The sequence below is a fragment of the Lissotriton vulgaris genome, chromosome 6 (assembly GCF_964263255.1).
Source record: "Lissotriton vulgaris chromosome 6, aLisVul1.2, whole genome shotgun sequence".
Classification (NCBI taxonomy): domain Eukaryota; kingdom Metazoa; phylum Chordata; class Amphibia; order Caudata; family Salamandridae; genus Lissotriton; species Lissotriton vulgaris.
In genome coordinates, this window is record NC_141694.1 from 791,152,394 (window position 1) to 791,178,241 (window position 25,848).

At 43.5% G+C, this 25,848-nt stretch overlaps 1 protein-coding gene across 2 annotated transcripts in view; it reads right to left on the reverse strand.

Moving 5' to 3' along the window:
* Positions 1-25,848, reverse strand: part of LOC147708011 (N-acetylglucosamine transporter UNC93A-like) — a 515,404-nt gene that overhangs the window by 452,499 nt on the left and 37,057 nt on the right. For both annotated transcript variants that reach the window (XM_086925281.1, XM_086925280.1), the window contains exon 2: positions 3,506-3,684. In XM_086925281.1, coding sequence (XP_086781407.1) covers positions 3,506-3,595 — 90 coding nt within the window. In that variant the 5' untranslated portion in view covers positions 3,596-3,684. The remainder of the gene's footprint in view (positions 1-3,505; positions 3,685-25,848) is intronic.

The following is a 25,848-nucleotide window of genomic DNA, read 5'->3' on the forward strand; positions in this document are numbered from 1 at the left end:
TCCAAGGCACCCACCATCGGGGGACATCGACCACCAGGGAGGCCACGAGAGTAGATGTTAATAATAAGCATGTCCTGACCACCTTCCTTGCTCAACCTAATAGCCAAGATATCGGGATTGTCCTCATAAAGTTCTGTAGTTGTATATCCCCAAGCCTGTTTGACCCACGTTGTCAAACCCCCCGAAGCGCGCCCTTTATTGCTCTTTGTTGCAGGTTTGAAAAAGTTTATGAAGCCAGCTTTGTGTATAGGTGCAGTTGCCCAAGTTTCTTGTAGTAACACTACGTCAAATTTGTCGATAAACTCCAGCCAATCCTCAGAGTACATACGAGCCTTCGCTCCGGCAACATTCCAGGACACAATGTTAAATGTCGCTGTAGTGAGTTCAGCAAGGTTATTACCTAAATGAGGAGGGGAGGGGGAGTTGGTTAGGGTGGTGCTTATGGGCACACTTAATGTATAGTGGTTGTTTTGTTTTGTAATGTTTTTAATTTGTCTTTTATGATTTTATTATCGAAATAAAGACATTAAAACCTGAAAACCTGGGAGGCTTTTAAAGTGACAATACGTGGGGTGTGTATAGGCTTGCAGGCTGGTGTGCTTAAGTAACTCCGGATTCAATGATAAGGATCAAGCGGGACTTGCAGCGATTAGAGCGTCAATATGAAGATACAGCAGACACTAACACACTGGCCACGATACGCTCTCAAATCACTGAATATAATGAATTGGTGGAGCAGGAGGTGAGGCACATGTCACGACGTTGGAAGGCTAGATACTGTGGGGATGGCGAAAGGCCAGGGCGTGCTATAGCCTCGAAGATTTCGGAGCGGTGGGCGAAGAATTACAAGGTACAGTCGATTACAGAGGGGGACACAGTGTGTTGCAACACAGCAGGTATTCTTGACGTATTCGTAGCACATTACAACATTATGTATAGCAGCAGGCCAACAGCTGATGAGGAAGACATAGCACAATATTTAGCTGATATTGTGTTAGCTTGGCTATCAAAGGTCCAGCAAGATTTCCTGATGTACTCATTAACGTCCGATGAAATTAGGGATGCCATTGCTGCCCTGCAAAATGGTAAAACTACAGGGACAGATGGACTCCCAGCAGAGTTCTAAAAAGAGTACATGGATATCTTAGTGCCACACATGGAGGCTATGCATGAAGAAGCATCTGAGCAGCAATTGCTGCCAGACACGCTTTGAGAGGCCTTAATTATAACACTCTTGAAACGAGGGAAAGCCCCGGATCACTGTGACTCTTACAGGCTCCTGTCGCTAATGAACACTGATGTTAAGATCCTGGCGAAAGTGCTGGCAACCCGATTGAGCTTAATAATACCTGTTATGGTATTGTCAGATCAGTCGGGGTTTATTCCTACCCGTTCCACAGCACATAAAATTAAGAACACTATTTGCAGTCATCCACCTTTTAGACCCTAAATTGTCAGCAGCTGCAGTTCTATTGAATGCCGCAAAGGCATTTGATTCCATTGCCTGGTGCTATATGTTTGCGGTGTTGCATGGAATGGGGTGCTGTATTGCGACATTAATTGGCTCAAACTACTATATACAAACCCAGTGGTCGTTGACATTTGTGGACAGGGTGGCACTGATTAAAATGGTGAAACTGCCAAAATTCTTATATTTATTTATTAATGTTCCTATTCCCCTCACCCAGTCTTTTTTCAATACATTGCGATCCCTACAAATCACTCTAACTTGGGGAGGTAAGAAGCTGAAGATTAAGTGGGAGCCTTTAACATGACCGTATGAGTTGGGAGGCTTCACAGTACCCGATATGCACTTGCATTATTTATGTACGCAGGCGCAGTATGCATTCTATTGGCAAAACGTACCACTATTTACTTGGCACGTGGCGGTTGAGGTCGGGGCGGTCCACCCAATCCGATTAAAGGCGATGATTGTCAACAAACATTCTGTTTTTGAGCGAAACAAAATTGACAAGGTGCAGTGTACATCACGAGCCTGGCAAGACTCCCTACATCATATGGGTCTATCTGTGACAGGAGAGACGGGCTCCCTTAAGGCGCTGCAGACTGTTGAGGCACAGATGATGGGTGATGTTTAACCTAATGGGAAGTTCATTAGCCTGCAGGAATTTGTGCGAGACGGGGGAAATACGGTTATGTTAACATTAATTTATAGCAGACTGAGGGCGGCAATCCGGGCTGTGTACTCCTGTTTTCCGGAGGAACCACCAGTTTTAGGGGCATTACAACTTATTTACACCACACAAACAAAAAATTGGGTAGTTTTGCGCTTGTATACTGCCTCACAGCTAGAAGAGGTGCATATTACAGCGGGTCCTGTAGACAAATGGATTGCTATTTTGCCTCAGCCACTAACTGAGGAAGAGTGGGAGACGTGTTGTAAACTAAAGGGGCAATTTGCGGCCCAGAGCAATCTTAACTGTATTAATTATAAGTATGTTCATCAAATGTATTACACTCCAACACAACTCCACAAGTATGGTCTAAGGGACTCGCACTGTTGAAGGACATGTAGGGCAGATAATGCTGGTTTCATGCACTTAGCGTGGGGATGTCCCAAAGTGACAGATTTTTGGGGGAAAGTTGTGATGGCTTTGGCGAAAATGTTGGGTGAAGCAGTTGAATGTGATATGCAGGTTTTTCTACTGGGTAATGTACTGACGTAAAAACAACCAATTGTAAATTTGTGGCATAGCACTGCAATTGGCAAAATGCAGGGTTTCGCTCAGTTGGGACGGAAGACCAGCGCCTACGTTAGCACACAGGTTACAAGATATAGCCTACTGTCGTTACCAACTCACCAATTATGCAGAGGAGCTCTCAAGTGCCTCAAGACCACGAGACATTTGGGGTCCGTTCACTGCCTACTTGCTAACGAATGCTACTGACTGATGACAATTAATATGTAGATGAAGAATATCTTGTCTGCTTTTTGATGAATCTCTGCTTTATTAATGCAATGCACTTGTGTAATGTTTTAGTAATCATTGCCATGTACTCTTCACCATTGTGACCAGGATGTACTGTTACATTTGATGATTGCATTTTGAAAACCTTATGATTAAAATAAAAAAAATAAAAAAAAGTTACCCCCCACACCCTGTGAGTTTTCTGCCATGGTGGGGCAATCATTTTTGTTTTTTCTGTCCCTCGTCGCCAGGTTTTTACTAGCAGTGACGAACAGAAAAAAAGACAATACACTGCCCATCACAAATAGGGCAGGCAGTGTAATGTCCTTCTGCGGACGGCCTTTACTCCATTCGGCTGTTTGACTAAGTTTTCTTTGGATGGAGACAACGGGGCTCCAGCGAGTAAAAACGTAAGTCTGCCAGTCTCTAAATGTGGTGGGAGGATCTAGGGGTTTGCGTACATGGTGCTGTCTGCCAAAATATAAATCCGTATCCGCCAAACTATAAATCAGGCCCATATTTAAACTTAGCACTCTAAGTACTTGCTTTATGTAAAACAGCCCCATGTCATTTACCTGCAAATTCTGAAGACCTCCATAGGCAGTGGCTATAAGCATAAACCCCAAAGCCATAACAACGATGTTCTTCAAGTGGCGGATGTCCATTATATGTAACAGCTTCAGTTAAATAGCTACACTTAAAATTTCTTAGCGTTGTCCAGGTTCTTGACCCCAGTCAGATAGAGATGCAGATACTGCAGAAAAAAAGAGACAAAAACACTTTATTCTATGATTGTAGATTCACTCTGGAACTGTCTATTACAGTCTTCAGGTTTTTTTTAATATAATACAATTGAACATTTTTAGATGAGTCACCTTAGCAGATAAACTGTGCTTAGAAAAAAATATATCTACAATTATTCTGACTTGAGAAAGATAAACCAAGAGCAATTTTGTCTCAGCAGCAAAGGAAAATACAAACCATATTTAACTTTCTTTTCAATCTTCGTAGGAAGCTATAAAAAGAGAACTGTGCCTTGAAACTACATATAACTGTATTAGAACTTTAGAATGTAGAGAGCTCCAGTGTATTAGAATTTTGGAATGTTGAGTGGCATGGTCTTATAACAGCTGTTATAAGCCTTCTTCTCCAACATTCCCATTTTCTCTTTCTGTTTCTTGCTTTTTAATTTAGAACATTATACCCTTATTGGGTGTAATGTTCTAATAGCCTTATAGCCCTTCTGCCTTGGGCTATACTAGTTTTTAAAGGTCCTCATCCTTGTTATAGGCCAACTCAGGTTCAGGGCGTTAACAACCGGTAAAGCCCTCCACAGCAGGTTATAAGGCTATAATGTAGACAGAGGAAAAAGTCTGATAAACAAGAAAGGTGAATCTTTTTCACAATTGTACGAGTTCTGCACAGATGTTTCCCAAAGAAACCTCTTGAAGGAAAGAGAACTATTGTGCATGGTGTTAATGTATTATAATCCAACTTCTATGCCATAAAAAAGTAAGTACACATACTTCCTGGTGATTTCCACCCAACCACATGCTGTGCAATCTATAAAGGATACAGATCAGTTCTAAAGAGCTTGGGTGTGTGTGTCTATAATCACAGTGTCAGCAGTAACTGATGCTTAGGTTCACCTTACCATTCAAGCATGTCTATGGTGCTCTTGCATCTCACCCAACATATTTCATAAAGGGCAGACTGCAACTAACACCCTAAGTACTATGCATCACATTAGGACTCCAGGCACAAGGTACAAACTGGAGATCTTCATGGCCTCATCAGGGGTAAGAAGTGCTTTATAAATGCTACAATACAGTATGCTCATATATGCCAAATATAAGCTATGAAGAAGAGGTCATGGGGTTGTCATTCTCAGAGTATTTTCCTCCTTTATAGACAAAATATTATTAGCTGGTTAACTCAGAATTGTAAATAACATACAGCTAGACTGGGCCTGTAGGGGCCAGACCAAAAATGATTTCCAATATGATGGTTAATGTATTGTGTGCCAAGGTGGGGACAACCAATGGATTCAGCTGTGAACTGAGCGATTGCCAGTGGCTGAGATTAATTCAAGCACCCGTTCCACCATTTTTTTGTTTGTTTCAGTGCATGTCCTAAGCGTGATGTGTATGCCCAGACATGGTTCTGTGGTCACGTTGCTACAGGACTTAAATTGCACATCACTGATGAGGCCTGTGTAAGCTGAAAGTTGCCAGGGGTTGCATGTTTTCTTGTTTGGAGGTGACCTAACATGACAGATTGGGCTGGACTATTACCATAGGGTTCAAATAGGGTTAGGACCATGACTGCTCTCTCTAAGGTTGGGCTCTCCCTAAAGGGGAACAGGGAACATTATTGATTGAATTTAGCTGAGATTAAGTCAAGCATCTCTTTGCTACTTGGCTTGTTTCAGTAGGAAATAGTAGCACTCAGTTAAAGTGCTTATTTCATTCATTAATTGATGGCACTCCCTTGACCTGTCAAGGAGTTCAGAGATGCCCACTGCAAAAAAAAAAATTAAAAATAGTTTTGGGTCTATGCCTGATAATCTGCACACGGACACCATGTACTTGTCCTCTGTGGTCTGTGCATACTCAGTCAGAAGGTATCAATTAAGCTCCTAGAAGGAAGCCTGACTATAAAGTTTTACTTACATCTAGAGAACTGTGAGTTAATTTATTAATGTGATGAGGTAATTGAAAGTCCTACAGGCTGATCACAGAAGATGTCAAATTTCTCCTATTTGGATGTAAAGAGTTTATTCATTTAAATGATTTTCTAAGGCATGGAAGTGGCCAGAAAGGCATCTAAGTACTGAGCAAGAGAGGCTCCAACAATCTAGAAAGAAAATACAGATGCCATTATTATATAGAGGTAGGTGGATTTTTTAACATATAGGTTAACAATATAAATCACAATAAATGCCCGAAGTGTGTCAGGTGGTGTTGGCCAAACGAAAATAAGGTTATGTTGCGACTGTCGTATGGTATAGTGATTTGTAACACAGTTTTGTTAAACAAGAGCGTTACCATAAGCATAACCTATGCAAAACCAGTGGTAAGCATATTTACAGCCTTGCCATGAGACAACAACATATTCACGTTAATTAGAGGTGACCAAGTGCATCTTGGTTCGAGTGGGAGCCGTCTGAGATCCTTCAGCACTGTGGTGATGGGATCCTTACAACTCATACCATCCACCACATGTGCAGTTGCATTTGCTTTCGGTTATGCTGGTCTGTACTTAGGAGGGCCATTAAGAGAGTAATGTCAAAGTTTATTCATTTTAGAGAACCAGTTTTAAAGAACATTATAGGCAACCAGTTTTAGGTTTTGCAAGGGGATGAAAGGTTTTATTTTCTTATCAACCTCAATTGTGGATGGTCACCTTTCATGAAGTCTCTTCTCAAGGATCAATCTTGAAATTATGTATTTTGACCAATAACATTGTCATTCTTAGCGTAGTAGCAGAGGCTGGCCAAAGATTTTTTCAATATGTGCCCGCTTAGTTCGCTTGAATGCGATTGGGCATAGCTGGTTAGACGATGTCATAATGCTTGAAAGAGAGGGGCACAGTAGATTCTAAAGACAGTTGAGAGGAGCAACACTGAGAGAAAGATATGGAGGATGAGTTAAAGAGAGGGCTATAGTTGAAACAAAGCTAACATTAGTACTTAAATATTCCCAGAAAAAAACAAAAGAGGGGAATATATTCCATGAAGCCGATCATCAGTACTCAGATGCAGATCCGCCAAACAGTTAAACTCAAGACAGATGTTTCGCCCAGGTGAGCCACTGGGAGCTAGGGTCTCATAAAGATCTATGACAGACTTATATGTAGTAAAGATGCAGCTGAGAACAGATTCCATTTATTATCCAAAGTACATTTCCAAAATGTTGCTTTCAACCTAAACAAACTTGTAATACTTTTTTATATTTTATAGTATCATAATTCTTTGTTAACTTTAACCCATTACACTCATATACACATTTCATACATTATCGTTTAATATTGAGTATATTTCTGATTACCTCAGGTTTTTTTTCTAGTATAGTGATAGTATTAACTAATATAATTAATAATAATCTAATCAATGTTATGCTGAAAGTTTCAGCCATCTGATCTACTTTACACAGAATTCAACAGGACATTACAGTCATAGGCATCAGATACATGAGCATCTTTTAAGAAAGGGATTTTTTTGTCTGTGATTATTTGATCAAAACATAATTTTCCTTAACACATCATTTTATTTTTAATTATACATGATGTACTGACTCTTCCGGAGTTAGCAAATGTCCTCCTTTCCAAATTTCTCTGTTTTACTTGCTCCTCTTAATAGATAGTGCATCTTTTTAATCAGAATATATGTTTTACTAGGTTCCTAACATGGCAAGAAAATAGCATTTCTGATTTACATTTCTTTAAGTCCGTACTTCCATTCGATTAGCTCTCGTTCCTCCTTTATAATTATTTACATTTATTTTAAAATGTCATATATAGATACCTGGCCTGCCACTCGTTAATGCAAAATAATGTAGGTCAACCATATAAAAGACATGTGTATACCTGAATGCACACATTAACTATTAATGTCAGACAATGTGGAGATGATAGCAAAGAAAACAATCTAATATGGTATTCCCTCAGTTTAGAAATACATCTATTTTCCCATTAGAAATAAACAGGGCAGCACAAGATTGTTTACGACCATCCACCATCATTTTTGATCTGTCTATTGACAGGGTGAGTTAGGTCTAAAAATACCTGACACTACTGTTTCACTTTTGATCTGGACTCATGAGTGACAACCAAATGTTATATTGTGAAAATATATGGAATAATACAGCTTGTAGCAAGTTGAGTAGCAATGTACATGTCCCCTGCTTCCAAGGTTAGTAATTTAGTCAGTGGACCATATTTCCTGCTCAATAGCACCACAAAGGAACTAACTTTCACAGCGATATCTACTTATTCAGAACAAGATGTATTTGGTCAAAAATTGGTCAGCAAGATTGTTGTGCTACTCCCAGTGTGAACTGCAGGTCCTGGTTACAGCACTGTCTGCACCACTCAAATGAAAGCCATTAATTTTCATTTGGGATACTATTACTCTCTAAAGTCTTGCAGGCAAGTTTTGATGTTTGGCAATATCAAGAAATACTTTTAGTTCTTATTGAATACATGATGTCACTCGCTAGTAGAAATTAGTATATTGTTAATTGTCGCCATTCTGGGATGGAGAGTGTTATACTATTCACCGTTGGAGAAGTTTTAATTCTTTTCCCTCAAAATACGAGATGGAACAAATTGCCAATATCCCTCACCCTGTGAAGTTAAGGGATTCAACAAAAAGACATATGGTTACTGACACATTTCACTGTAGTTTGACTTTTGAAGAATGGGTACTCAGTGGATTTGTATTTTATATTTTCTGAATACCTAAATTGTAATGGCTTATGAGTCAATAAAGGCCTGAGGTAATTCAATTTGTAATTGGTTGACGTGTTTGTGAATGCACGGTATGGGTACTTTCCAAGCATATGTGTTTTTCATGTGAGTTTGTGTTATTTGTGTGTTTGTGTTTCATGCTCATGTTAAGAGCCTGTTCGAGAAGACGTGTGCTTAAAGAAGTTAGCTTTCATCTTTTTATTTTCAATTTGAAGAAGTTAAGGTTTGTCTTTCTTTAATTTCTTCTTGTTCTCCTGATGTGGGAGAACCCAGTTAATTTCTTCTTTGTTCTCAGACCAGGTTGTCCTTACTCAAGATCTGAATGTGTAGATCACTGTGCTCCCCTCAGATGTCATTGGCTATATGGGATCCCATTTGACATTACAATGGTAAAATTGGGAAATACTCTAACCTTTCAGAAGATAAAGCTATAATATTTATCTTTGACATTCCCAGACTAGACGAGATTGGTGTTTTCTTTTAAGCCGTCATAAAAGGCACAATGTAAAACATTTAGAATAGAGATATAAGAGAACATACAAATTCATTTTTACATTTTCCATAGGTAGTACAAACTCCTGTGGGAAATTACAGGCCAGCAATACAAGTCTCATCATGGTTTTAAAATCCATAGTGAAAAGAGAAACATTTAGTAAAAGATATTTAAAAAACGATCACAAGTCTAAAAAGATTTGCAAATAAGATCAATTCAATCCCTGCTAAAACATGTGGGAGTTGTCATTCTTGGGTATTTAAAGCATTCATATTATTTCTCCCTTACACTTAGGTTATGGTGTAGTGATGTCTTTCGTCCTCTACTTAGCAACTTAGTTAGTGAAGACAGGGCGTGCAAATAGCACAGGAAATAATGGGGCATATTCACAAGCCCCTATCACCACGGGAACGTCACGTTTTTTGACACTCCTGCGGTGATATGGCCAGAGACCTATTCTCTAGGCAGAGTTAACCCACTTAACGTGGCTTAAAGCCACGTTAAGTGGCTTAACGCTGCTTTGAGATTGGGGCCCCTTTCAAACTAAATTTAGCTTGAAAGGGGGTGTTCAGTGGGTTTTGCAGTGGGCGTACCACCGCAACACCTATTGAGTTTGATGCTAACGCCTGTTATCAAGGTCGGCGATAATAGGTGGCAGCGCCAAACTTAAGACCTGGAAAAACCAGGTCCAAAGGTGGCTAAACGAGGAGAAAAGCTTTATTTCTCCTCGTTTTTGCTTTTTCCTTGTGTGCTGCATGTAGCAAGGGTGCCTGTTTTGGCGTTAAGTCGTGAGACTTAGCGCCGTCGATGGGGGAAACGCCAGGCTGCACCACATTCTTGTGAATAGGGTGCAGCCTGGCGTTTCCAAAGTGGCGGTGAGAGGCGTTAAGCCAAGGAGGTTAATGCCTCTCACCGTCACTTCTTTGTGAATATCCCCCAATATGTTTTAAACCCCCTTCTTCCTACAAGAGCTGAGTATATGTATGGATAAATGAAAATGTTTAAATGCACTATAATACGTAGTGAGGTCGCTTGCTGGCACACTGTGAACAATACACAAAGCAAAAAGATGTATTATTTTTACACTCTATAGCCTTGGTGGCAACAGGCGGAGAACACCATCACAGCCCAAAGAGGCTCACAACCACATTCCTCCAAAGAAGACCGAGCATCCCTCCTCATTTGGCTTTCAATACCAGCCTCTCTCTTGGCCACAGGTTGTTCACAGCACAACACCTAGAAGGACCCCTGGTGCAGAAAGCAAGTAATAATACTGTGACTTATAAAGTGCATGGCTACTTCGGACAAAGTGTCCAAGCGCTTAAGTCCAGCTCCCGAAGGTCCACCACTAATGTATCATAGAATCTGAGTTAAAGAGACAGGTTTTTTTTTTTAAAGAGGGATTCAAACGGGGCCTACCGAATCAGTAGGGGCAGAGAGTTCAACAGTTTTGGCACTAAGCAACTAAATGAGGAGCCCCCAATGCGCACTCTATTTACTGTTGGAATGCTAGCCAGCAAAGCCCTGGGGGATTTAAGATTCCTGGCAGGAGGCTCTTATTTGCAGGAGCCCTTTAACAAATGCATGAAGGAGAGTTTCAGTTTCATAGGCAACCAGTGCAGTTTGGAGAGTGCAGCCCCCATAGGAGCCCATCTGTGAAAGTCCAGCAGAAGGCGGGCTGCTGCATTGTGCACTCGCTGAAGTAGGTACAGGATATTAGAAGAGTCCAGGCTGGACATAACCGGATGTATGACGTTACAACGCATACTTTTACCACGCATGCCTTTACAACGCGGTTTTTACATCGCAAACCTTTACAACGCATAGCGCTTTGGGGCGCTGGATAGTAAAAAGTTTAATTTACTATTCCAACTCCAGTCCCCGTGGACACTAGGGAAGGTGTTGGATAGTAAATTAAACGTATTCCCTATCCTAGAGCGTCCCCCAGCGCAATGCATTGTAATGGTTTGCGTTGTAATGGTCGCGTTGTAATGGTAGTGCGTTGTAAAAGTTTCGTTGTAAAGGTTGTTCACCGACATAACCAGTGCCTGGACTACTCTTTTTTTTTAAGACTGTGGCAGGAAGCAGAGGATTTGTTAAGGGTCTTCAAGACTCAAAACATTTTCCCGTCAGAGCTGTGATTTGGCAGTCCGAAGTGAGCTTCTTATCAAACCAAATGCCCAGGTTTTTAAACCAAGATTTCCACCCCAAAACTTTGGTTACAAATATATTGTATGAAGTTTTATTGGACGCATAGAAATGTAATCATGTGGCTGTTTAAGATGTTTAGACCACTCCCTGCCTCAATAAAGTTTATTTTACATTGAATGTCTGTTGGGTGTGATTCAATAATTGTTAAATTGGGCCCACTCATCCCACAGAAAATGAAAGAGGGGGGGTTTTGGCCTATTTGGTCCTATGAGGGAGGGGCAATTGACTCCACAATGGCAATCCTTCTCCCCCAGAGTAAAACGCAGTCGGGGGCAAAACCAAATTTAAACAACATTGTGGTTAATTTATCTGACCAAACCCTAACTACAAGTGAAGCGAGGGTCTTAAATAATTGTCTTGGGTTTGTTCCTACTCCAACTCATGATTCTTTTAAATGTAGAGGAGAATTCCATGAAACCATGCGTAGGATAAAACTCAATACATTTTTTGCTAATAAACCTTTGGACACTCCAGCATTGTATCACCAATCTTAAGAGACCTTCACAGTTTTGTCCCCCTTCCACTTCTGTAGGTCTGGATGTGGCAGTGCTTGAGGCCAAGGTGATGCAAGATATTACTATGTTTGAAATCAACAACAATGGACAAAACCACAGAAATATGACAAAGGAAGACTGGGATGCAGTTAAGAGTTGGAAAGAGGGGACCCCTACAACCTAGTGGTTTGCTAATCGTAGGGATTGTACAGACATGAATTGGAAAGGAGAAAATAGCAAACCAATTGATGGTATTTACGCCCTTGTTACAACCTCATTTTACATAATCATTACATGAACATTAATAATTCACTTAGACAATAACGTATGCAAAATATATGCTTATTTTATTTTTCTAATTCTTTTGTTTCATTTTTTTTAAAAACTTTTTTCCATTTTTTGACAATGATTCATAGAATAACTATAATAGTTCATACCAGTAACAATAAATAACATATAATACCTCTTGTGAACAAACATGCAACAATATACAATAAATACAGACAAGGTGCTTTACGATATGTTCGGTCGGTGGAAAGTAATATGAAGGCAAAATGCTCCTTTCCTTTTAATACCCATTTGCAATCGAAAATCTCACTCAGAGCTTATAGTGATCAGCCTCTCAGTATCTAATCTTTTTCTCCTCTTTTGTGACCCTCATAAAACTAATACTCATTACTAAAGTTATGACTTTCCTAACACCTCTATCTGTTAGTGTTTATCACCTATCTGTTATGCATAACTCTAGTGTTATCTCGCTCTGCTCTTTGTCCACCTATACCTTTTGAATCACTATATCTACTAGAAACACTAAATACCCTAGTTAGACCATATAGGGAAGATAGGTGACACAACACAATGAGACTCTCTCTGTCAGTGTTTTGATAACAATCTGTTATATTTTATATGCAATATGTAGAGATAATAATAGGACATAGAACTTCTATCTGATGATGTACACGCATTGGAAATGTATCATGGAATCAGATATAATATATAACAAATGTCTAGAAATTAAAAATTGACCCTTTATGTATCAGTAGGATGTTATTTTATAACTCCCTCTCTGTTTGATTCAACCTCGCAATGTATGCTTAGATAGTAAATATACATCAATCTATATCAAATATTGACGTATGTTCCCTTATGTGTTTTATCCTTGTCTATGTAGGCACTTGTTGTACACCTGTTTGTGTAAAAAACGAAATGACGGTCACCTGATGAAGGCCTCAGGCCGAAACGCGTTGTGTCCCACTCTACCGCATTTTGCCTTCATATAACTTTCCACCGACCGAACATATCGTAAAGCACCTTGTCTGTATTTATTGTATATTGTTGCATGTTTGTTCACAAGAGGTATTATATGTTATTTATTGTTACTGGTATGAACTATTATAGTTATTCTATGAATCATTGTCAAAAAATGGAAAAAAGTTTTTTTAAAAAATGAAACAAAAGAATTAGAAAAATAAAATAAGCATATATTTTGCATACGTTATTGTCTAAGTGAATTATTAATGTTCATGTAATGATTATGTAAAATGAGGTTGTAACAAGGGCGTAAATACCATCAATTGGTTTGCTATTTTCTCCTTTTCAATTCATGCAGTTAAGAGTTTACAGAATAACCATTCCCTTACCATAAAACCAGCCGATAAGGGCGGGGCAGTGGTTGTCCTGAACTCTAAGGATTATGATGCTGAGGTCAATAGACTATTGGAGGTGCGTACGAACTATCAGCCCCTTAATCGTGATCTTGTCCAGGAACTGCAAAAGACTATCCATGACTTGGTGGGCAATGCAAAAGAAAATAAATGGATCAATACGAAGGAAGCAGAGTTCCTGATTAATGAGAATCCCAGGACTCCTGCTTTTTACATACTTCTAAAAATTCATAAGCCAACACACCCGCCTCCGGGACGACCGATTGTGTCGGGGATCCAATCAATTTTGGAACCCCTGTCACAATTCGCTGATTTTTTTTCTTCCCAAATCGGTCATTAAACAACAATCATTTGTTAAAAACACTACAGAGGTCTTAAATATTCTGGATGGAATGCTTTTTGATTGTGATCGGGAAATATTGGTTACCATCGACATAGAATCACTCCACACTTGCATCCCCCAGGACGCCACGCTGGTGGCAGCAGCACATGCACTGGGGGAGCAAGAGTGGTTCTATGATGCAACAAAGTCCTTTGTACTGCAATGTATTGAGTTGGCCTTAACTCGGAATTACTTTGGCTATAAAGACAAGCTGTACCTTCAAACAACAGGTACATCTATGGGCGCTACTATGGCACGTATTTATGTCGGACAATTTGAGGAGCACGTCGTCTATCATTCCACCAACCCCTTCCAGAGGAATTTACGACTCTGGAAGAGATATATAGATGATGTGCTCTGCATTTGGTCTGGAGGAGAAGAGACATTACTGCAATTCCTCAACTGGTTGACTCATGAGGACCCCAGACATGGTCTTACAGCAATAGCACCGCTGTGTATTTGGATCTGGATATTGAGGTCAATGAGGAATCTGTGACCACACGTGTCCATCAAAAGACAACAGATAGGAATTCGCTCCTACTATATAATTCATACCATCCACGAGCATTGAGGGACAATCTGCCGGTGGGGCAGTTCCTGCGTTACCGTAGAAACTGCTCCTCCACCAATGTATATATGGAACAATCTGAAGAACTAGGTAAGAAGCTTCTGCAGAGGAATTACCCCCGCCCCCCTCAAAATAATAAAACAAGCAAAGAAAAGGGCCTTAAGTACTCCACGCAGCGTGCTGCTGGAGAAAAATGAGAAATGTAAAGATGAATGTGTTCCGGTGGTTATGACGTTTGATCCGATAGCAACAAGGATCAGACAATCCATCCAAAAACACTGGTCACTTTTAACCAACAATGACTTTAAGATGTCACTGCCAAGATTTGCGTTCAAAAGGTTGAGTAATTTGAAGGACAAACTAGTCCATACTCGCATTACAAGTGCACAGAAGCCTAATGAAACCACAATTCCACATGGTCACTATCCTTGTGGATCATGTTTGGTATGTCCCCTGACAAAAAAAAACACAAGTGTAATTCTCACATCTAGGAGAGAATGGTTCCTTACCCACTTTAGTAACTGTAACACCACAAATGTGGTGTATAGGCTAACTTGTGATTGTGGCCTTCAATATATAGGGCTCACATCGAGAAAAATCAAAATCAGAATGCAGGAGCACCTTAGCTCTATAAGGGAAGGAAAACTGACTACGAAATTGGTGCAACATGGCCATATGGAGAAACATGGGTTTACTTGGGTAGTACTTGAGAAGGTAGTGGGGAACCCACAGAATATTGACAGAATCCTGCTTTCTAAAGAAGCCCGTTGGAAATTTCACTTTTTTACTTTTCCAAAAGATGCCACTATTAGTTACAAAATTATAAGTAACTGGTACAAAAAATGTGTGTGTGCTTGTTTATAAGCAATATATGATCAAAAAAGAATTGTGGGCCCGATTCACAGAACTAACTGAAGACAAAATCCTAAACTTACTACCATTTTGGTATTCACAGAAGGCACTTACTCATTTTTGTATTCACAGAAGGCACTTACTCATTTCGGTATTCACAGAAGTCATTTAGGAGTCCTAAAGTTAGGGGTCCTAACTTTACTACTCCTAAACTGAGAAAAATCCTAACTTTAAGACTTTTGGAATACACAGAAGGCATTTAGGAGTCCTAAAGTTAGGAGTCCTAACTTTACTACACCTAAACTGAGAAAAATCCTAACTCAAAGACTTTCGGTATTCACAGAAGGCATTTAGGAGTCCTAACTTTACTACTCCTAAACTGAGAAAAATACTAACTTTAAGACTTTCGGAATTCACAGAAGGCATTTAGGAGTCCTAAAGTTAGGAGTCCTAACTTTACTACTCCTAAACTGAGAAAAATCCTAACTTTAAGACTTTCGGTATTCACAGAAGTCTTTTAGGAGTAGTAAAGTTGGACTCCTGACTTTACTACTCCTAAATCCCTTCTGTGAATACCGAAAGTCTTAAAGTTAGGATTTTTCTCAGTTTAGGAGTAGTAACGTTAGGACTCCTAAATGCCTTCTGTGAATACTGAAAGTCTTAAAGTTAGGATTTTTCTCAGTTTAGGAGTAGCAAAGTAAGGACTCCTAAATGCCTTCTGTTTATACCAAAAGTCTGAAAGTTAGGATTTTTCTCAGTGTAGGAGTAGTAAAGTTAGGACTCTTAACTTTAGGACTCCTAAAGGCCTTCTGTGAATACCGAAAGGCTTAAAGTTAGGATGTCTCTCAGTTTAGGAGTAGTACAGTTAGGACTCCTAACTTTAGGACTCCTAAATGACTTCTGTGAATACCGAAATGAGTAAGTGCCTTCCGGGAATTCCAAAATTAGTAAGTGCCTTCTGTGAATACCAAAATCGTAGTAAGTTTAAGATGTTGTCTTAAGTTAGTTCTGTGAATCGGGCTCTGTATTTTTAACATCGGAAAAAATGTCAGAAAAAAATCAGCATCTTTGATGATTTGTGATTTAAACAAAGTATGTGTTGTAAGCCTTTGTTACATTTGTTAATAATTTGCAAACTATAATTAAATTATGTAATATTTGTTTCTTCAAAATAAAGTTAATGCAAACAATTTCTGTGTTTTCTGATTATTTTATGTTTTCAATCAAAATGTTTTTACAGCATGATCATCAAGCCAGAATTGTTTGTCAGAAGTAATAAAGTGCATTGTTAGCTTTGTAACTCCAGTGTCCCTTATTAGAATGTTGAGCATTTGTATTGAAGACAATGGAGTGTCTCAGGACGGTTGGCAGAGGCTTTCTACTCCAACATTTGACTGCTTGTCTTTCTGTTTTGCTCTTTTTAATTTAGAATCTTCTAGCCTATGTGGGAGGAACGTTTTACTACTCTTATAACCCTTCTATCTCAGAGTATTCTGGTTGTTAAATTTCCTTTTCTGGCTAATGACCCCTGCCTGTGCCTCACAAGTATAAGCTGGGTTCAGTGCCTTTAACAAGCAGTATGGCCCTTGTCAGTGGGCTATATAAGAACATTGAAATGTTGAGAGATCCATTGAAGACAATTAGTTGGCTCAGGGCTGGTATCAGCCTATTTCTCGAAACATTTTAATGCATGTTTTTCTCTTTCTCCCGTTTTGGAACTTTCCACCCTCAGTGGATAGGATGTTCCAAAAGCTGAATTGGATGAGATGTTCTAAAATACTCAGTGGGTGAAATGTTCTAATAGTACTATGGCCCTGTTGTCTCTGACAGTAGCAGTTGTTGAAGGATCTTTCCCTTGTTATACGCCTTTGCCTGTAGCTCAGAGCTGCAATTCAGGACAGAGATCTTTACCAAACATTATAGCTCTGGGTAGTTGAATATAATGCTACACTAATATTTTCAACTTACCACATTGAGGGTTTTATAAAAAGTGTGAATTAGCTTTCTGTAGGATGGGAGTTTAATTGGACAATTCCAATAGTTCCCACCGTTCTTGTCCCATGGCCTGTCTTTTTAGGTCAGGATACACATACTTTAGCTGTCTTTCAGACCTAATGTTACCAATTCTTTAAAATATATTATAGAGTGGGCTTTGTTTCATGCTGTTGGTTGTTTAGTATATTCTTCTACCTCCAATTTAGTGCTTTCATTACAAACCAAGAGGGACTACTTTACATCTACAAAATGTACACTTAATGTCACATGTTTTGCCACATTCCATTTTTTTAATCTCATACATGGAGTGCATACACCACCACCACCCAATACCACCAAACAAATCACCATTCTCCAAGTCACCAGTTCCTTGCACCACCAAGCATACCACAAACATTACCATCAATGATCGGGTAAATGTATGATTCATACAGCATTCCATCCATCATTTGTTTGGGTATCACTTTTCACTCATAGTGGGATAGGTAGGCCCAGACGTGGTTCCCTTGCTCACTTTGCCACTGGATTCAAGCTAGCCTGGCTGATATGGGGTAATACCCCAAACCGGTTTTCATGGATGTTATTGTTAGAAATTAACATTTAAATAACCTTACAAATTCACTGAAAAAAACACAGATTTCAGGGACGTTATAGTTATTTGGACATTTCTCTCGTACAAAACCAGAGAAACTTGGCCGTTATAGTCAGTTGATCAAAATATAACTCGCGCCCCCGCAATGCACTGCTGATGACGTCACAGTTTTTTTTTAATGCTAATTTCTAACTATAATGTCCCTGAAAACTATGTTTTTTTAGTGAATTTCAAAGATTTGTTAAAGGCTAATTTCTAACTATAACTGCCCTGAAACCTATGTTTTTTTCAGTGAATTTCTAAAGTTTTTTTAAACGCTAAGCTCTAAATATGCCTTCAGAGATAGGACATGTGCAGAAAGAGAAAGAAAGGCACAGAAAGAAGCAAGAGAAATATAGAAAAAGGCAAAAGAGTCCTGAAAGAAGAAGAAAGATGCAGAAAGAAGCAAGAGAAATGCAGAAAGAACCAACAGAGCTGCAGAAAGAGGCCTTGTTGCAAAGTCATCCGGTGCCCTGGGCATCACCCAACTTATTGCTGACTGGTACTGGTGGTAACTGACTCTGACTGACACTGGGCTCCGCCTAACTAGGCCAGAGCCAGTTATATGGTGAAAGACACTTAGAATATATTCAAAACACCTACATACACTAGGGTACACTATGGGTTGGGGTACCCCTGTGATTGGCATGACCTTCCCTGTAAGGCGCTAGTACATAATAGGGCAGGTAGATTAAAACTACCTCTAAATCCCTAGCATATAATATGGCATGACAGTTTAGAGGCTAGCAGCCCTTTTCTGCACTTGCATGTGTGCACTGCTGAGTCTGAGGTCAGTTTAAAAGTAGCCCTGTGTGTGGAGAAAGATGTAGGAGAGGTTCAGAAAGAACAAGAAGGATGCGGTAAGATGCAAGAGCGGTACAGAAAGAAGCAAGAAAGGAGCAGAAAGAAGCAAGAGAAGTACAGAAAGAAGCAATAGAGGTACAGAAAAGAGGGAATAGGGGTGCAGAAAGAGGCAAGAGAATGCAGAAAAAAGCAACAAAGGCGAGAGAGGTACAGAAATAGGCAAGAAAGGTACAGAAAGAGGTAACAGGGGCGCAGAAAGAGGTAAGAGGGATACATAAATTTACAATAGAGTTGCAGAAAGAAGCAAGAGCAGCGAATAAAGAAGCAAGAGAAGAAGAGCAAAAAGAAGCAAGAGAGGTGGAGAGAGAAATAGGGAAGAGAGAGGAGTGCAGAAAGAGGCATGAGGGATGCAGACATTTACAAAAGAGGTGCAGAAAAAAAAAGAGCAGTGCAAAAAAAACAACAGAGGAGCAAAAAGATGCAAGAGGGGTACAGAAAGAGGTAGGAGAGGTGCACAAAGAGGCAAGAGGGGTACAGAAAAAGGCAGGAGGGATGCAGAAAGGAGCAACAGCGGTGCTGAAAGAGGCATGAAGGGTACAGAAAAGGGCAAGGGAAGTGCAGAAAGAAGCAACAGAGGTACAGAAAGAGGTAAGAGAAGAGCAGAAACAGGCAGATCAGGTGCAGAAAGAGGGAACAGGGGTGCAGAAAGAGGCAAGAAAGGTGCAGAAAGAGGGAAGAGGGGTGCAGAAAGAGGCAAGAGAGGTATAGAAAGAAGCAAGTGAGGTACAGAAAGAGGCAAAAGAGGTGCAGAAAGATGCAAGAGAGGTGCAGAAAACAAGCAAGAGAAGTGTAGAAACAAGCAAGAGAAGTGCAGAAAGAGGCAAGAGAATTGCTGAAAGAAGCAACAGAGGTGTGGAAAGAAGCAAGAAAAGTGCAGAAAGAGGCAAGTGAGGTACAGCAAGAGGCAATAGAGATGCAGAAAATGCCAAGACAACTGCAGATAGAGGGAAGAGGAATACAAAAAGGGAAGCAGTGTGCAGAAAGAAGCAAGAGGTGTAGAAAGAAGCAAGAGAAGTGCAGAAAGAAGCAAGAGATGATCAGAAAGAGATAAGAATTGAGCAGAAAGAGACAACAGGGGTAGAGAAAGACACAAGGGAGGTGCAGAAAGAGACTAAAGAAGTACAGAAAGAAGCAACAGACGTGCAAAAGGAGGCAAAAGAACTGCGGAAAGAGGCAATAAAGTTGCAGGAACATGCAAAAGAGGTGCAGAAAGAGTGAAAACACAGGTGCAGACAGAGACAAGAGAGGTACCGAAAGTGGGAAGAAGGGGGTAGAAAGGGGCAAGGTGGTACAGAAATTTGCTAGAGAGGTACAGAAAGAAGCAAGAGCAGTGCAAATGACCCAACAGAAGTGCAATAAGAGGAAAGAGGGGTGCAAAAAGAGGGAGGAGAGGTGTAGAAAGAGGCAAGATAGTTGCACAAAGAGGGAAGAAGGGTACAGAAAGAGGCAAGAGGGGTGTAGAAATAAGCAACAGAGGTGCAGAAAGAAGCATGAGAAGTGCAGAAAGAAGCAACAGCGGTGCCGAAATAGGCAACAGAAGTGCAGAAAGAGGCAGGAGAGGTAAAGAAGAGGGGAACAGGAGTACAGAAAGAAGCAAAAGAGGTGCAGAAAGAAGGAAGAAGGGTGCAGAAAAAGGCAAGAGTGGTACAGAAAGAAGCAAGTGAGGTATAGAAAAAGGCAACAGAGGTGCAGAAAGAGGCAACAGAAGTGCAGAAAGAAGCAGCAGAAATGCAGAAAGAGGCACAGAAAGGAGCAAGAATGGTTTGCACTCCATTAGTACCAATTTTTTTTGATAATCAACTTTATTTGGTATGTAAAACAACGTACAGAATTCATTGGGTGCAGCTCGGTCAAATCACACAGCAAATTATTACAGATGAATTGTGTAGATCGGGTCTTCCAATTCCATTCCATACCTGGGTTCACAGGGGCAAAAGGAAAAGAGGCATGGATCATACAGTACAGCTTCGATCATGGTGGTACCAGAGTGAACCATTTCCCCCAAATCTTATGGAACAGTTCCGTTGCCCCCCTGGCTTCAAACAGGACCTCCTCCTGAGTCCCGCACCAATCAACCCCCCTCCTCCACCCCCCCCCCCCCCACTGCAGGCAGCACAGGTCGCGACCAGTGCCTTGCTATGTCCCTTTTGGCTACTGCCAGCGCAGTCCCCAGGAGGCGCTTGTCCGCCCCAGAACCATCCAGACCATCAAAGACCCCCAATAGCAGCCTTATTGGCTCGTGAGGAACCTCCCACCCCAAGGCTCGTGTGAGCTCCCGCTCCACTCCCATTCAAAACTGTGCCAGCCTAGGGCAGAGCCACACCACATGATAAAAATCTGCTGGTGCGAAACTACACCTTGGGCATTCCGGAGTGGGTCGCAGGCGGGCGCAAAAAAGGCGGTCGGGGGAGAGGTAGGCCGCATGGAGATAGTAAATCTGGATCAGACGGAGTTTGGCTGAGGTGGTCAGGGTTCTGGGCGCCATAAGGGCATACCTCCAGTCCGCTTCTTCTAGGGGCCCCACCCATCCCTCCCAATGAGTGTGCAGCGTGTCCAGGGACGCGAGGCCATTATTGACTAGGGAGCGGTAGATGCGGGATACCCCTCCCCACCCCAGGTTCCCCATCATCACCTGGGCCTCTAGCGGACTGAATTCCGGGAGGGGGACTGGGAGTGGGAGATGGGTCTGGAGCGTGTGGTGCAGTTGCAGGTACCTAAAGTGTTGGGTGTGGGAGAGGGCATGGTTGCGGTGTAGGTCCACAAAGGCCCGGATGTGGTCCCCAACCCAGACGTCCCCCAGGACCGAAACGCCCACCAGATCTCACCCACGGAAGCCATCCAAGGCCGCCACTTCCCGGAGCCAAGTGCCATGCCACAGTGGCGTTTGTCTAGTGAGATATGGTCCCAGTCCGTGTAGCGCAGAACAGCCCGCCAAGCCGTGAAGACCCATCTAGTGATGGATGCCATAGATTGTGGCACAGGGCTGCCATACAAGAGGGCCTGGATTTGGGGAAAATCTGTCTCCTCAAGTTCCACCCGGTAAGCTGGGTTGGACCAGCCACCCGCATACCAGTCATGAACAACGAGGAGCTTAGAGGCAATGTAGTCGAGGAAGAGATGAGTCACCCCCAGTTCCCCATCATCGGGTGGGATGCGGGTGCGTGCCAAAGACATGCGCGGGCGACCGTTCCCCCACAGAAATCGGGTCAGGTGTCCATCAAGCTTGCGGAACCAGGGGCGGGGAATGGGGATGGAAGTGTTCTGTAGGACCTAGAGAAAGCGCGGGAGGACCATCATTTTAAACAGTGCACTTCTCCCTAGGGGATTGAGTGGAAGCGTCTGCCATCTTTTAAGATTGGCCTTCGTTCGGGCAACCAAGGGGGCGATATTCAGTGCCCACTCAAGCTCCGGCAACAGGGTCACCCATATCCCGAGGTATTTGACTGAGTGGTGCCGTAGAGGGATGTCTGACTGCCAGTCAAAACAGTCTCTCGACGGGTGCAGTGGGACCAGTGTGGATTTGGCGGCGTTAAGTCGGAGGCCGGAGACCTTGTGGAAGGCCGCGAGGGAAAGAAGGCTCCTGGGGCCCGAGGTCGCTGGATCCGCCAGGTACAAAACCACGTCATCAGCATAGAGGGTAATTTTATCGATGTGGCTCTCAATCCATGCCCACCCTCGGACAAGGCGATCATGGCGAATAGTCACGGCCAGGGGCCCCATCGCAAGCGTGAACAAAAGGGGCGAAAGGGGACACCCTTGGTGTGTGCCTCTGCAAATTGGAAAGGCCTCGGCAAGCACCCCATTCACCAGCACCCGGGCCCGGGGACTGGCATAGAGAACTCCGACAAAATGGCGGCGGAAGATAGGACCAAAGCCCATCTCCGCCAGGACATCCTGTAGGTAGTCAATCAATCAATCAATCAATCATCGCATTTATATAGCGCACTACTCACCCAGAGGGTCTCAAGGCACTGGGGGAGGGGGGTCTGCTACTGCTCGAACAGCCAGGTCTTGAGTTGCTTCCTGAAGGCGAGGTGGTCCTGGGTCAGGCGGAGGTGGGTGGGGAGGGAGTTCCATGTCTTGGGGGCGAGGTAGGAGAAGGACCATCCCCCTGTGGTGGCTCTTCGGATGCGGGGGACGGCGGCGAGGGCGTGGCTGGTCGATCGAAGCTGGCATTTGGGAGCGTAGAAGTTGAGGCGGCTGTTGAAGTATCTTGGGCCTTGGTTGTGTAGGGCTTTGTGTGCGTGGGTGAGGAGACGGAAGGTGATTCTCTTGTTGACCGGGAGCCAGTGCAGGTCTCTCAGGTGTCCGGAGATGTGGCTGCGACGGGGGATGTCCAGGATGAGTCGTGCTGAGGTGTTCTGGATCTGCTGGAGTCTCTTCTGGAGTTTGGCGGTGGTTCCGGCGTAGAGGGAGTTGCCGTAGTCCAGACGGCTGCTGACGAGGGCCTGGGTGACCGTCTTCATGGTCTCGGTGGGGATCCACCGGAAGATCTTATGTAGCATGCGCATGATGTTGAAGCACGACGAGGAGACGGCGTTGACTTGTCTGGTCATGGAGAGGGAGGAGTCCAGGATGAAGCCCAGGTTGTGTGCGTGGTCTGTTGGTTTGGGTGCGCTGCCTAGGGCGGGGGGCCACCAGGAGTCGTCCCAAGCGGCGGGTGAGGATCCCAGGATGAGGACTTCCGTCTTGTCCGAGTTTAGTTTCAGGCGGCTGTTCTTCATCCATTCGGCTACCTCTTTCATCCCTTCGTGAAGGTTGGCTCTGGCGGTGGCGGGGTCGTTGGTGAGGGAGAGGTTCAGCTGGGTGTCGTCGGCGGAAGAGATGATGTTGAGGTTGTGCTGGCGTGCGATGTCTGCGAGGGGGCTCATGTAGACGTTGAAGAGGGTTGGACTGAGCGAGGAGCCTTGAGGAACGCCGCAGATGACTTCGGTGGCTTCAAATCTGAACGGAGGGAGGCGGACTCTCTGTGTTCTTCCGGCGAGGAAGGAGATGATCCACTCCAGTGCCTTCTCCTGGACTCCGACGTTGCTGAGTCGTTGTACTAGGGTACGGTGGCAGACAGTGTCGAAGGCCGCGGAGAGGTCGAGGAGGATGAGGGCCGCTGTTTCTCCGTTGTCAAGCAGCGCTCGGATGTCATCGGTGGCTGCGATCAGGGTGGTCTCGGTGCTGTGGTTGGCCCGGAAGCCAGACTGCGAGGGGTCGAGGGATCCGTTTGTCTTGAGGAAGTCCCAGCTCACCGTGTCGAAGGCCTTTTCGAAGTCCAGGAAAAGGAGGGCCAGGAAGGGGTAAAGTCGAACGTGGTGAGCCAAAGCCAAGTGGAGGCGCCTGATCCAGTGATGGGTGCCTCTAGGGGGCATGAAGCCACACTGGTCAGAATGGACCAGGTCTGACAAAAGAGGTTTAAGTCTCTGGGCTAGTATGGTGGCGTAAAGTTTGATCTCCGAATTGATAAGGGAGATTGGGCGGTAGTCCCTGCAGGCAGTGGAGGGCGGATGGGTCTTGGGAATGACCACTATTGTGGCCAGGTCGGATTCGGAGGGAAAGGAGCAGGTATCGGTCGCATGGTGAAAAAGGGCAAAGAGGTGAGGGGCAAGGGTGTCTCGGAAGGCGGCGTAGTATTCTTGCGGGAACCCGTCAGGGCCAGGCGTCTTGCTAGAATGCAGGAGGGGAATGGTCTCAAGCACCTCCTCCAAAGTGAAGGGGCGATCCAAGGCCTCCCTGGACTCCCGCGTCAGAGAGGGCAGCCGGGCAACCGTCTCCTCCAGCAGGGCGGCCAGGGAGACCTCGGCCGGTTGCCTCGCATAGAGGGTCATTTAGAAGCGTGCAAAAACGCCTGCTATGGCCTTCGAAGTCGTCTGCAGGGAGCCGTCCTGCGGCCGGACCTCTGGGACGATACGGTGGATTCTGGAGTAGGACACTAGATTGTGGAGGAGCTTGCCGTTTTTGTCGCCCCAGCCATAGATCCGCGCCACAGAGGAGCGCCAGAGCATCTGGGCCAAGTCTAGGTCCAGAAGTGCTCCTCAGTGGTTCCTTCTTTTTTTGTCTCATTGAGTTTATAGTTTAGCTTCTATGGAAACAAGGAAAACTAAACCTGAGGTTACCACTCCACAACACATACTATCATACCACACAATTGCTCTCCATAACACATAATCCCAATCCACATAATTCCTATACACTAAAAACCACATACTTTCTACCCACATAATTTCACTACACAACATACCACATGATTTCACTATACAAAACCGACATTCACACCACTCCAAGAAACATTAATAAAACACTTTTACATTTACAACGCCAATAGCTCTGACTCTAGCAAATGCGAAACCTATTACACTGCAAATGCTTCTTTAATGAGTAGTCGTGTTTGCAGAGAAGTGGAGAAAGGGGGCCTGGGCCTTCGACCACCGCTCAGGAATTCCGCTGCGTAGGACTTACATGAGGTACCAGGAGGACTTCTTGGACCTAAAAGTCCCTCAGGAGAAAAGAAGACTTCATTCCCTGACGTGTAGCCTGCCAGGAGGTACATTTGCAGAGTGGTGGAGAAAGAGGGAAATGGCCTCCGAAGACCTCTTAGCAATCGAACTGTGTGGGACTTAATGGAGGTAATATGGGTAGTTGGCCCCCAAGGGCAACCTTGGGGGCCAACTATCCTCCTATCACCTCCAGTAAGTCCCAGACAGCAGCATTGGTAAATTCTCATAGCAGGCCAAACCCCTTTGCCCACCAGTCTGCAAACGCTCTCCCTGGCATGCACTTCAATGGGGATTAAAGTCCCTTTTGCTGCTGGGGTAGTTAGGGGCCAACTAGCCTACCTGTTACCTCCAGTAAGCCCCACAGAGTGTGATTGCTGAGAGGTAGACACAGGCCATGCCCCCTTTGTCCACCACTCTGCAAACGCACCTCCTGGTGCGCTCTTGCTTGGGGAATGAAGTCCCCTTGACACCTGAGGGTCCTTCGGGGCCAACTAGCCCTCCTTTTACCTTCAGTAGGCCCCACACAGCTGGAGTGCTGAGAGTGGTTCAAGGCCAGGCTATCTTTTTGCACCAGTCTGGAAAAGCGCTGCCTGGCGCACTGCTGCTCGGGGGATGAAGTCCACTTCAGTCCTGAGGTCCTCATGACACAAGAGAATCTCATCACCCCACCAGCAGTGCACCAAAGGCACGTTTGCAGAGTGGTGTAAAAAGGGACATGGCCTCGGACCACCTCTCAGTAATCCCACTGTGTGGGGCTTACTGGAGGTACCTGGTGGGCTATTTGGCCCCTATGGACACTTAGAATTCAAG